The 14,102-nt window shown below is 33.9% G+C and overlaps 2 protein-coding genes across 3 annotated transcripts in view; both read right to left on the bottom strand.

The window, feature by feature from the left end:
- Window positions 1-394: 394 nt before the first annotated feature.
- On the bottom strand, window positions 395-8,087 carry LOC107724175 (annexin A2-like). The gene is made up of 13 exons (XM_016532984.1): window positions 7,996-8,087; window positions 7,030-7,090; window positions 6,014-6,104; window positions 4,765-4,859; window positions 4,570-4,683; window positions 4,379-4,469; window positions 4,226-4,305; window positions 4,039-4,098; window positions 2,929-3,022; window positions 2,747-2,842; window positions 1,173-1,231; window positions 887-1,009; window positions 395-800 (listed from the first exon to the last, which is right to left on the bottom strand). The coding sequence occupies exons 2-13, from the start codon at window positions 7,078-7,080 to the stop codon at window positions 741-743; spliced, it is 1,014 nt and encodes a 337-aa protein (XP_016388470.1). The 5' UTR covers window positions 7,081-7,090; window positions 7,996-8,087; the 3' UTR covers window positions 395-740.
- Window positions 8,088-12,066: 3,979 nt separating this feature from the next.
- Window positions 12,067-14,102, bottom strand: part of LOC107724173 (little elongation complex subunit 2-like) — a 15,808-nt gene continuing 13,772 nt past the window's right edge. For both annotated transcript variants that reach the window (XM_016532980.1, XM_016532981.1), the window contains exon 15: window positions 12,067-12,421. In XM_016532980.1, coding sequence (XP_016388466.1) covers window positions 12,221-12,421 — 201 coding nt within the window. In that variant the 3' untranslated portion in view covers window positions 12,067-12,220. The remainder of the gene's footprint in view (window positions 12,422-14,102) is intronic.

Here is a 14,102-nt window from a genome sequence, read left to right as displayed (position 1 = left end):
TATATATATATGTATACACATTACATATTTGAAATTTTTTTTATTCATACAACAGCTAGAACTATTTTTTTGTAATACGATCAACCTGCATTGTTTTTAATTCATCTTTAAAGACTTTTAAAAGTAATTTCTTTGAATTTAGTAATTTCTAGTCATTTTAGCATTTTAGTCATTTCTAGTCATTTCAAACATATTTTAAGCAATACAAAAAGACATTTTAAATGATAAAGCACGCAATATTATAAATGTTAAATGTGGTTTAAGTGACCAAATAAGTTTTGAGGTCTTTGTATCTAAATATCATTTAAATGCAAAAAAACGACCAATATTGAGTTGTTAGAAGCTTTTCACAGAAAGAAAGAAAGACAAAGAATAAAAAAATGAAGCAGAGATGAATGGTTTATTTTGTTTTATTTCGTAGTATAGAAAAGAGGTAAAATTACAAGTGTATATGTTCTTTGTGCATGCACTCCAGAAAGGCACCAATATCATTGCAGATTCACTTTTTTTTGGACAGATTCTGTCTCTAAAGGGCCATGAAACCTTGGCACATTTAGCTCTTACTCTGTTCATTTTGCGATCCTTCTTAATGGAAAGCACGTGGTTGTTTCCAGTCTAAGCGAGTGCGTGTGTACAGGATGCCTGTCTCTAAAGCTGCAGCAGGGTAGGGACTATATTCAAGGCCAGGCACAGGAGATCTATGTCCGGAGCTGCGCAGAGCTCGAGTCCTTCTCGTGGTCTTAATCGTCTCCACCGCACAGGCTCAACAGGGCCCTCTGGTAGTCTCCCTTTGTGTGCTCCTGAGTAAATTAAACACAGATATAAATCAATACATATGTAGGATCAGTTGTACACATTGGCATACAGTAATATTAGAGGAACGTACAGCAATGGTCTGGTACAGAGACTTCCCGTGATGGGCCTTGAACTCTTGTCTGATCTTCTTGAGGTCCACCTCGCATCGGGACACCATGATCCGGGTCAGCACCTTTTCCTTCGCTCCTTTGCTCTAAAAGACACAACCGCGCAACGTTAAAAGAGAAGCGCAACCGCCTGATGCAATTCCACTGCAAGACATCTGAAGCATCCGCAGATACATTACAGATCCTTTTCATATTTTCTTCCAAGCCCATGAAAGAATAAAAAGTGTTCGTAGATGAAACGTCTTTTACCTTCATGGCGTCTTGCAGTCTGTTGGCGAAATACAGCTGTTTGTTTTCAAAGCACTGAACTGAGGAAGAGAAGATGTGGAGATTAGATTCGGCTGCTGAGTTAATAGTAGCTTTCTCACGTAAAAACATTGGATTTGATGGTTAAAATGAGGGTTAAAGCATTTTCTAAGGACTTTAGTGGCTTTCAGTCCAAGTCTGCACACAAATGTTCAACAATTTTTCCTTGAACTTGAACAAAAGTGACTGTAAAGACATTTCTAAAATGACAAATGATTTCTATTTTAAATAAATGCTGTTCTTTTGAACTTTCTCATTCATTAAATAAAAACAAAAAAACAGTTTCCACAAAAATATGAAGCAGCACAACTGTTTTCACCATAGATATTAATGAGAAATGTTTCTTGAGCAGCAAATCTGCGTGTTTTTGAAGGATCATGTGACATCGAACACTAAAAATAAAGGTGCTTAAAATGTTCTTCACAGCGATGCCGAAGATGAACCATTTTTGGTTCCACAAAGAAGCATTCAGTCAAAGGTTCTTTAAAGAACCATCTCTTTCTTACCTTTTTATAATCTGAAGAACCTTCAAAGAACCTTCTGTGAAACAGAGAGAGGTTCTTCAGATGTTAAAGGTTCTTTATGGAACCAAAAGGTTCTTCTATGCTTCTTCGTGAAGCACCTTTATTTTTAAGAGCGAAGACTGGAGTAATGATGCTGAAAATTTAGCTTTGCATCGCAGGAATAAATTACATTTTAAAACATATTCAAATAGAAAACGGTGATTTTAAATCGAAATGATATCTCACAAATTTGATGCATTTTTTATCAAATAAATGCTGCCTTGGTGAGCAGAAGTGATTTCTTTCAAACACATTTTAAAAAAAAAGTACTGATCCCAATGACTTTTAATATATAACATATTTGCTAACATGGGCTGACAAACTTAAAATTTATAGATCTCTTTCAGCAAAGCTGACCAACATATTAATGATTGAGTGTAAGAAAGTCCCTCATCCAAATTTGATAAATACCATCTTCCTCTGACAAGCATTAGAAACTTGCTAATCAGTCTTTTGTTGTGTTTTTGGCTTTCACTAACACTTATAATGTATATCCTATTCCAGCATTAATTTATTAAAATGTATAGATTTTTTTAAGTATGGTCTTTGTTTTCGCCTGATGTCTAGGTCCAAGGTTAACCCTTACGAAAATTAACCATGGTTTTACTACAAATAAAACAAAAAAAAAACATGGTATACTATAGTTAAACCATGGTAACCACAAACTGACCATGGTTTTGCTACACTAACCATAGTTTAACCATGGTATTTGTAGTAAAACTGTGGTTATACAAACGGTAATCAATACGCCAAAAACAAAAACATAGTTATTACACTTTTAGTAGCCTATAATAAAACCATGGGTAATTTTTGTAAGGGAAAGGCTAATGGCTAGCTATACAAAAACAGACTAGCACTTCGCCATATCCTATTCTAACTTCCTGTTTCAACAGGATATACATCAACACTGGAAGGAAAGTTGAGTTTCATGGGGTCTTCAAAGAAAAGTCTCACCCAGGGTAAGGAAGGACTTCTCCAGATCTCCCTTCACCTCTTTGCGGATGCTCTCCTGCATGTCATAGGGGCTGTAGCTCTTGTATCTCTCAAACACTACAAAAGAAAAACACTAAATCACATTAATAATATGTGTGCTGTTATCTTATGAGATGGAAGGAAGGGTTAAAAGGTTCACAAACCTTTCTGGAGGTGAGGAACGCTTCTCTCGGACATGATGGAGATCCAGCACTTCACATCAGTGCCTTTTCGTTTGACTCCAGCCTCATACAGGGCCTGCACAGCAGATTTAAAATATTGAAATATTGTAAATAAATAGAATATGAATAAATCATTTCTATAAAGAAGTAATTTCTTTACAATTTATTATATATAAGTAAATAAATGTATATAAATAGTTAAAAAAAAGTTTATATTAGAAATATTTTTAAAAGTAATTTATATTTAATTATTAATATTTAAATCAAGTAAGTGTAACTAAATAGAAATAATATACAATTTCTATATATAATTTCTATATTATATATGAATAAATGTGTGTGTATATATATATATATATTTTTTTTTAAAGTTTAATATTTACTTAATGCAAATAAATCATATATGAATAATAATATTTTTAATAAATATAAAATGTATATGCATTGTGTATAATTAAATGTATCTAAATAGGTTCGTTTTTTGTAAGTATAATTGAGTATTTGAATATAACTGAATAAAAGTGAATATTTAAAAAAATAAAGTAAATGTAAATAATTAGTGTATAAAATATATTTCAATAAATATATAATTTATTTAAACTTTATATGAATAAATGTATATAAATATTTTTTAAAGTTTAATATATACTTAATGCAAATACATATATAAATAATATGTAATTGTTATAAATATATAATTTATAAATCTTGCACTTAATAAATAAATAATATATAATAAATTAATAATATATCATTACATGTATGTATGTGTATGTGTGTGTGTATTTTATATTTTTTTAAACAAATTTTAATAAGTAAATAAATAGTATAAATTACATTTAGAATGTTTTATGTAGTATGCATGTAGTTTTATGTAATTATATAAAAATGAATGAATATATATTAGTTTTTTTAATAATTTAATTATAATTAAATATATAATAAAGTTTATTAACTGAAGTTTAATATTTAGGATTAGAGTTTTTTTAAACACTGTTGCTCTAACAAAGGCTCGATTTCTAAATGTTACATTCAGATATTGATTCATTAATGTTTCAATGAAATGCTGAGAGATAAACCACAAGAACTCACTCTGGCATCTTCATCGATTTTCGGGTAGTCAACGACGGAGCTGGGCTCGGCTCTCCTGGCCTGATGTGGAACGCGGTCGTGTGTCCATCACGGTTTGAGAAGTGACAAATATTACGTTAAACACAAATCCTCGGGATCTTAATTCAGACACATATTAGTTAAAGCACACATAAGACAGGTGCCCCACCTCAACCAAAGCCAGCAGGAGTTTAGCCAAGTCTCCTGAAGTATCTCCAGACACATCCTTCTCCAGGTCCTTCTTGAACACTGCAACGAGACTCACAGCTTACATCACGGCCTCATGCTCCTAATAAGTGCACTTAAATACTCCCATACTCACATTCCTTGTAGACTTTCTTGATCTCCATGAACTCAGCATTGCTTCGAGAGCAGACGATCTCAATCAGAGACTCTTCATCTGTTCCCAGACCCTGCAGACACACAGACATTATGTTTCTGACCATCTAGATTTCACTCCCATTTGATCTACGCAATAAAAATTCGATTAAAAGTCATTGATATTTAGTTCACCTTGATGGAGGCTTTGATTTCGGAGGCGTCGTACTGGGCAGTGCTCTTCATGAGGCCCAGGATGACTGTTTCCAGAGAGCCAGACAGCGCCCCCTTCAGGGCTGAGATCATATCCTGAAAGTGAGATGAAGGAGTGTTATTACAAAAAATGCACAAGGAGACGTTAATACAGAAGCACATAATATACATACTGACCTTCTTGGCCCTCCTCTCAAAAGCGAAGGCGATTTCTCGCCGTTGGTTATATGTACGTTTGGTGAGGACATCAATTATGGTTTGCTCATCCACCCCTAAAACAAATAATGTTATATTTATTTGCTTATGTGTTTATTAAATCAAAATGTCACTTTACTTTTTACTTTAAACATGCCATGTTTAGTGAATTAAGTACATACTTTTTTTTTTTAAATGATCTATTGGTCTAAAATGTTTTTATATAGTTTGATATTATTTTTGATGTTTCTTAGTACATTTAAATAATATTTTATGTAGTTTTTTAATAGGTTTGAATCTAATGTGTGTGTGTGTGTGTGTGTGTGTGGGTGTATTTGACAGATTTATGATTTTAATATCTATCAATATTTATATTAGATTTTATATCTATATATCAAAAATATTTTAATATAATCTTTGATTGATTGATTTTTATATACATTTGTATAAAATATTTGTATTAGTTTTATTTAATCAAATATTTAATATATTTTGCCCTTAAAATAAAAAAATGTTAATGTAAAATGACACGATTTTTTTCTTTTTCTTTTACATTATTTCACAATAATTTCACAAATTTCTGACAATATAATGTAATAAATAAATAAATAAATAAATATAAAAAAAACAAATCTAAATCCAAATGTAGGGCCCTCTACATATTACTCTTTATGTATGCTAAAATTTTCACATTTTACAAAAAATTTCATAAAGAAACAAATTGCTAAGGTCATAAGGTAATTTTTTAAAAAACAAAACAACTGTTAGAAAAATCACAAATTCTTAGACATCATGCCATTTTCTTCCTGGATATTTTTGTACAGTTTGGTAAGTTAAAAAGGTTGAATCTTCCAAAAGCATCATTCATGTATGCAATATTTCCTTTGCCAATGTTAGCTGATAGTTTCTAAAGCAGAATCACTGAGGGGGAGGAAATGTGCTGCAATCAGGCGTTGGCCTGAAAATGTTCCACATGCGGTTCAATCTCTTCCAGACAGGATGATGACTCACTTCTACCACTGCTGCCCGTTCTGGACCGCTTTCACTTCATTATGAGCACAGCACAGCACACAAAGACAAGGGCCGGGTCAGAGCCCACAACCAAACATGAATGCCTATTGTTGTTTAATAGCTCATAACCATCATCAGATTACAGGTTTAAACAAGACGCCACAGATACATCTGGCCGATCTCATGAGCTCATCATGTTCCAGCGCTTCTGCTCTCTTACCTTTAGTTTTGATAGCGGTCTCGATTCTGGCAGCATCCTTATCTGGATCAAAGTTCAGCTCTGGCACCACAGTAGGGTATGTGGGCTCCCCCTAGAGAGAGGAACAATGTGATGATGCATTCATTATTATATATATATATATATATATACATATATTTATTTAAAATGTACATTATATACACATCATTCATTTTTATTTATATGTATACATTATTCATTTATTTATATATGCATTTGTATAAAATATTTCTTAAACATTTATCTAATTTTTTTCTCAATATACAATATTAGTTGACTCGTTTCTCTTCATATTCATTTATATAAATTTATATATTATAATTTTCATATTCATTTATAAAAATATAACTTTTGATTTATATTGTTTTAATATAGTTTGATTGATTTAATTTTAAATAAATTTATATATTATAATTTTCATATTCATTTATAAAAATATAACTTTTGATTTATATTGTTTTAATATAGTTTGACTGATTTAATTTTAAATACATTTATATAAATTATTTTTATATATCAAAAATCATTCTATTCGTTTTTGTTGCTTTCTGTCATAAACATTTGTATAATTTTAATGCGTTTTGAATTTGTATTTATTTAGTTTTAATATATGATCGATTGTAACATTTTTGTGATTTTTAATTAGTTTTGATTTGCATTATTTTTTAATGATTTACAAAGTTTTAATATAATAGTATTTTTTATTGATTTTTTATATACATTTATATTACATTTTTACAATCTATCTATCATTTTTTTCAAAATATACATTTTTATTGATTTCTTCCATAAACATTTCTGTAATTTTTTATTGTTTTGATATATATATATGTTTATATATATAATTTATAAATAATAGATAATATCATTTATATAAATACTGACAGAATAACAATAAGTTTGTTTATTTATTTGTCTCTGCAATTGTATTGTTGTTTTCAGTTAAGTGTATTATGTTCATCTTCAATACAGATAATACGTTTAGTATGAAAACTTACTCCACCCAGCTGCAGAGTGAGCTGCCCTAAGAACTCCTGTACCATCGCCATCCTGGACTTCCTGTGGAGAGCAGCCACACCTATTGATTTCCATGATATTTTGCTTTATGTGTCTGATGACCATCATGCAGCAAATTGAACGACCATCTGATTTACATCGGTTTTCTGCAGCCTAAAGTGCACCGAGAGCACTCTCAGCTTTCAGAGGAGACTCTGAGCGTCCGTCACATGCTCCAGAGTTATGTAAAGCGGAACTGCAGAGGGCATGTCAGTTCAGAGAACAGCACTCTATTGCCCATCTTCAGTTTAGAAAAACTGTCACCTCATCCTTCACATAATGAGTCATGAAACAAAGCTAAAATAATTTTAAAAAAATAGACGGCGAGATGAAAGAGATACTGCAAAAAAAGTCATTTCTGGTCAGTTTACTGCTACTGTTCACTTCCATTCAAATCATTAACTTCCAATGCAAAAAAAAAAACGCCCAAATGCTTGTAAATCATGCTAGTTTTCCCTCTAAAATGCTGCATTTTGCGAAAAAATTATTACATAGACATTACGTATGATGTGTTGCCGTTGCTAAGAAATTAGTCCAAAACAGGACCAGTAAACAGTCGTTTAAAAACCCAGCATCTGGTAAAACCTAAGCAAACAGACACACCCATGAGAGAGCATGCTGGGAAAATTTCTTACAGCATGCGAGACAGATCCATCCATGTCTCAGTCCTTTCTCACAACCTTATGGGTTTAAAGAGTTTAAAAAGTGCCTTTCTTGAGAAGTCTGTTGATTTGCATGTAAAATGGCTAATGTTACAAGAAAAGGAGTTTAGTTTCATACAATATATTGTATCGCAAAACATTCAAAGTTCAAAGAGGACATTCATTTGCTTTATAAATGTTGATTTATTTTAATAAAGTGCCTTAAAACAGAGGTTTAACAGCTGAAGGAGAAGGTTTTGAGCTTACCTCGAGTGATCAGTAGGTCTCAGATGCTGTGCAGAAGAAGGAGTGTGTGATGGGTGTGGTGCTTAAATAGCAGAGGCGGTCCAGGACGCTCCTCTCCCTGCCCATTGAGCTGGAGGTCCCGTCCTGAAGGTGGGCTCCACCCCTCTAGGACACGCCCACTCACTCTGCATCATCATCATCATCATCATCACTGCATCGAGGGGCGGAGCTTCACTATGGGCATTTTTAAACCTCAGAGTATGAAAGGAAGTTGGAAACTGTGGCTGTGGTTTCAGAAGGGAAATTAAGTATGTGGTAGTGAACCATTTGTTAAGTAGTGACTTCGAACTAATCTTAGAGTCTTAAAGCAGCACTATGTAACTTTTTCTGTGTTCAAAATTCGCAAAATGTATATAATGAGCGAGTACATCATGAATTCATCTTCCAAACCGCGTTTTTATCCTTATTCCGAATCACTACGGTACACTGATAAGTACTTATATTTGGACTATTGTAGCCTGGTCGGGTCGTCACCGCTGCGGAGTAACACATACCTGCGTGAATCGCCATAGACATAAACTTAGAGAAGTAGTTCCGGTTGGAGTGTTCTTCCGCGGGATGTGTGCAGTTCTGTTTATTAACCGCTAGAGCGCCAAAAGTTACATAGTGCTGCTTTAAAGGGATCGATCACTCAAAAATCAAAATGAACATTTTAAACTTGTAAAACTTTCTTCTGTGGAATTTTTAAATATAACTTAAACTTAAAAACTTCAATGAAAATGACAAATTTTCCCTTACACTGAAGTAGTAAAATACTGAACCTAAAAATGAAATAAAAACATATTAACTAAAATGTTAAAAACTGACTAAAAACAAAATGAAAACTAAAAATTAAAGAAAACGTGAAAAATAAATATTTATTTCATGCTAAGTAGACTGCAAATACATTTAGATATTTATGTGCTTAATAAAAAATACCCTGCAACTGTACTTTTAGTATACTAAACTGGTATAATTAAAGTCTGATAAATTGGAAACAACTAATTTTGTACTTAATGCACTTTAATTGTGTGGAAGTAGTGCTGAAGACCAACTAAAGATATACTGAAGTATATTCGATTGTGCTAACGTGGAACTGTTGCAAGTATACTTCAGGGACACTTTAAATATTTAGCATTTAAAGGGTTAGTTCACCCAAAAATGAAAATGATGTCATTAATTACTCACCCTTATGTCATTCTAAACCCGTAAGTTCATCGTACGTAGAACGCTTTGATTTGAACAAAAACAACGTATCCGCGTGACGCAGCTGACACAGAACAACATATGCTGTTTGCGTTCAGTGGATACTCTCCAAAATGGCGCTAGGGTGACGCGGAGGAGACGAATTGTTGAATATAAAGTCGTTATTTTTGTTTTCTTTGCGCTCAAATAGTATTCTCGTAGCTTCGTAAAATTGCGGTTGAACCCCTGATGTCACATGGATTATTTTTACCGATCTCCTTGCTACGTTTCTGTGCGTTGATCGTGTTACTTACATTGCTGTCTATGGGAGGGTCAGAGAGCTGTCAGAATGCATCAAAAATATCTTAATTTGTGTTCCGAAGATGAACGAAGGTCTTACGGGTTTAGAACGACATGAGGGTGAGTAATTAATGACAGAATTTTCATTTTTGGGTGAACTAACCCTTTAAGTGTCTTTAACTACTACATACTTACATTTAAATTAATATTTGATACAATGCACTTGTGTACATACATGTTTTTATATTGTACTTATATTTAAAAATACCTTCCTGTAATTCATTTCTGTAGTTACATCTATAATTACACAATTTGCCCTACACGTATACCTTTAAACCACCCCAAACCTGGCCCTAATCTTAACCATATCCCACCTCAACTGCACAACTGAACACAACAAGTAACCAACATGATCATTTAAAAATCAATATTATTATTATTAAAGAAAGAAAGAAACATGAAGCAAATGCATGTTTTCAGATCTACAAACAAGTCTGTATGGTGAACAAAAATACCAAAACACCATTTTTAACCCAAAGGCTAAATAACGGGTCAATGCAGGCCACGACGTGAGCAGAGGTTGTTCTCTGGTGGCTTTGCTTCAGTTCATAATATTACACTCTAGGCAAGAGCACATGAATTTATGATTCATGCTCTGCTAAACAACTGTGCATATGATACGATTATTTTAAACACACCTGCCAGCAAGGTGAAAGCGTTTTTTTATTACTCCGTAAAATCACTTAGTTTAATAACTTCCTTGATAACTTAAGCTATTGAGTAAGTAACTTTCCTTAATAGCTTAATAACTTCCTCTGCCTTAATAACGGTAAAACTAAAGTCGTGCTTATCGGTTCCAGTCATCAAATCTTTAATGGTGGTTCTCTGACTTTGTTTATGGTTCTGTATTGGATATTAAAAGTAAAATGAGGAACCTTGGAGTTGATGCCAGTCTTACATTTGATCATTTTGCGCTGTTAAAGCATCCTTTTTACATCTCAGAAATATAGCAAGATTGCGTCCTATGCTACAACTGAGAAGTTGATCAGTTTGCTCGTTGTTTACTTAGAGTTTCTAAAAATGTGTAAAGTATTTTTATGTTTGACTTGTAGATACAACTGTCATCTTGAATTTTATACTGACACCTGTTGGTGTGGATGTAACATGACCCAAAAGCAGAAAGTTTAAATGCCATTGCAGAAAAATCCTATGTACTGATGTATATTAACTCATGATTCATTTATTCAGCAACTGGAGGAAAAGTGCGTAGTATTCAGCTCGTCATGTGATCTCAACATGGCCGCAAGGTGCGACCCGCCTTGTGTAGACTAAAACTGTTTTTAAGCCACTCATTTGACTGAACTCTTCTTCTTCATGTTAAACATTTAAAACGTTATTATTTACGTGCAATTTCTTCATTTTAAACACTCGCTGTATGTAAGCATTAGATTCTAACTAAGTTTACTGCCTTTAATGTCATTACCTTCACTTCTAGGTTAAAACATCTTTAAAACTGCTGTGGCAGCTTCTGCGTAACATTCCTTGGCACGGTCTACAACTAAAAACCGTGGCACATTCCGCCTCTTCAATTGTGCAAAAGTTTTTACTTAATATCGGCTGAAAAGCACACACAAAAGCACATGTTCAAAATCCACTGGAATAAGTTGTTCTTTGGCTGTTTTAAACATTGGCTTCTATAGAGACGGACTAATTCTAATCTTGCATTATATTTAGTATTGATAGTACGCAAATTAGAACATAAGGTGGATCTCTAACTACTCCAACACACCCACATCTTTCTCTCATAAAACAGATAATTTTATTAGATGTGAATGTGTGTCACTAACAAAATAATTATAACAGATGTTATATTAAACAATAATTTATTTTTTTTATTTCCTGCGGAAAAAATTTAAGCTTGCTACTTAAAGAGCAGGTCATATGGGTTTTTGAAAAATATCTCTTTCGCAGTTTATAACGTAGCTATCCGTTATGTGTACATTTTCAATTGAGTGCTCAAAATATCAAGTTTTTGTACTAATATGTGATAGGTTTAGGTTTCCAGGTAAAGCACGGTATTAGTCTTACTGAAATAGTTCTGATAATTCGCTCGGAACCCACTATTTCCTAAGAATGTGTCGATTAATTAAGACACAGAGCGTCTTTTGTCTGGCATTCTTCAAACATTACAGAAGACATATTTTGGTTTACAAACTATATTGTTTCATCAGTTAGTCACGTTAGTCATGTTGAGAAGACGCTGTGTTCAAGGATACCACAGAAATACAACTCGAACTTTTAGTTGTGTGCATGTCACTTTACTAGCGCTCGCTAACTTGCTCAAGGACTCCTCTCTGTGCCAATCACAGCAGGCTTGGCCAGCTGACCAATCAGAGAAGAGTAGGCTTATGGAGGGGAGGGGTTTGCTCCGAACTTGCTTTGAATGAATCGTTTCGAAATCATTGGCAAATGACTCTAATATTAAATGTATATTCTGAGATAATTACAATGTTTTTGCATTTAAACCTGTTGTAGGGGACTCCAACAGAATATTAGGACACTTTAAAATACCATATGAACTGCTCTTTAATGGTAAGGAATGTTTCAAAATGTTAACAAGTTATACAAAATATGTTTTAAGTCATTGTACATAATATCAGGGGTAGTAAGTGCTTTTAAACAATGAATACAGTAATTACACAAAAAATTGATTTTTCCAAAATCAAGGCTTTCCATCCTTTCCACCTTCACTAGTTTGGGTTTTTTGCTGGTCTTTCATCATCTTAACTCTCATGTTGTCTCTCCGTGCTCTCTTATTTGTGCCTTTTTTACGCTTCTTTGTTGATTGATTCTGATTGGCTGCTTGTGGCGGTCTCACCGTGCTTTTTCCCTGGAGTTGCTTAGGTCCTGTTCCACCTTTTGCCTGTATGAGAAGAAAGTAGAAAGTATACTTCATAAATCGTGGTATAACATCATTTGCATAGTAGTATCGAAGCTTATCTAAGTAGACTTAAGGTTGTTGGTTCAAATCCCAATGGTGGATGTCCATGAACTGGAGAATTACAGAGATCTCGAGTTGTAAATCCACCTCCAATGTCCCAGCATGCCTTAGGACATGCATATATAGTAGGCATGTCTCTACAGGACAGTGTGAGCACAGAGCTCAATGGTTTACAAAATCGACACACCTCCCATGTTCTGGCGTACGTTTTGCTTCAATGAAATTTTAAGTGTTATGTTTCCTCAGGCAGTGCTTCACTCGGGACCAATGCGATGATGTAAGAGAGTTACTGAGCGTAGAGTAGGATGGGTGTGATCTCTTTATGACCTGTCCCGACACATATCCCAGTCGCAAGAGCCTCAGACCAGTGAATAAGAGAACATCCACAATCCACAATCTAAATTTACTTTAAGTTTTGTAAGTATGAACAGAGTTTGCTATGGCAAGCATCACTGTGATAACTCAGAAACAACTTAGAAATTAAGTGAAATAAAAGTTAGAAACTACTAAAGATAAGTAACTTTCACCATCAATTGTTACTCAAACAGATTCATAGCATGACAGACCGTCCTGACAGACAGAATGGGCGTGGTAACTCTGTGCAGGAATGTTACGGAGACATGGACATCATCAGTGTCCACTCTGACTGTTTATGTTGGCTGTGAGTGTGTGTATGCAAATACCTTTGAGTATATGGTGCATATCTCTGAAAACAGACGCTTCTAAGTGCTCAATGGCTCAAATCATTGCTTGAACCAGCAACCTACCAGTTACCAAATCTTATAACCCAAAACACCACACTCTGGAACTCTTGAAATAATGATAAAGGTAAGTTGCAGGCTGAATTCAAACCCAAATTTCCCACATAAGCACCACAGTTAAACATATCTGGAGCACACATGCGAACCAGCAACCTTCCGTTTACCCACTCTGAACTATATATACACCACACCACTAGGAAATAATAGATAAAAGGTATGTTGCAGGTTAAATTAAATTCAAACACAAATTTCCCACATGAGCACCATGGTTCAATCATCTGGAGCACACATGTGAACCAGGAACCTTCCATTTACACTCCACTACACCACACCACCTGAAAATACTGGATAAAAGGAAAGTTGCAAGCTAAATTCAAACACAAATTTCCCAAATAAGCACCACGGTTCAACCGTTTGGAGCACACACGTGAACCAGCAGTCTTTCACTTACCAACTTTAAGCTTTAATCAATACACCACACCACCTGGAAATACTGGATGAAAGGAAAGTTGCAAGTAGGGATGTTCATTTTGGTTATTTTTCTTAACCAACAACCGACACTCGTTAACCGATTATTAACCTTTAACTGACAAGATTCTTTGAAAAATTAGAATTGAAATAAATTAGAAAGGATAAGTGTCTGTGACCCGTTAAAAATACTAACATTTGTTTCCCGGGGATTAATTTTACATGCGCAAAAAGCAGCAAACAACAGAACATGAGGATTCACATGGTCATCATATCACATCACGCACCTGCAGCGCTTCTGCCAGCGGAGAAAAACCACAATAAAGCTAGGCTATATATATATATATATATATAAAATAGGCCTATACGAGAAA

This window comes from Sinocyclocheilus rhinocerous, unplaced genomic scaffold (genome assembly GCF_001515625.1).
Source record: "Sinocyclocheilus rhinocerous isolate Xijiao unplaced genomic scaffold, SAMN03320098_v1.1 scaffold1116, whole genome shotgun sequence".
Lineage (NCBI taxonomy): Eukaryota > Metazoa > Chordata > Actinopteri > Cypriniformes > Cyprinidae > Sinocyclocheilus > Sinocyclocheilus rhinocerous.
Note: the sequence above shows the minus strand (reverse complement) of the source record. Positions and strands in the feature narration are given on the sequence as shown.

Excerpts from the sequence above, each read along its gene's own strand:
- LOC107724175 (XM_016532984.1), bottom strand. The coding sequence starts at position 7,080 with ATGGCGATGGTACAGGAGTTCTTAGGGCAGCTCACTCTGCAGCTGGGT. Across the intron at positions 6,105-7,029 it reads TCACTCTGCAGCTGGGTGGA|GGGGAGCCCACATACCCTAC; the intron begins GTAAGTTTTCAT and ends TCCTCTCTCTAG. Across the intron at positions 4,306-4,378 it reads CAAGAAAGTCTACAAGGAAT|TGTTCAAGAAGGACCTGGAG; the intron begins GTGAGTATGGGA and ends GTCTCGTTGCAG.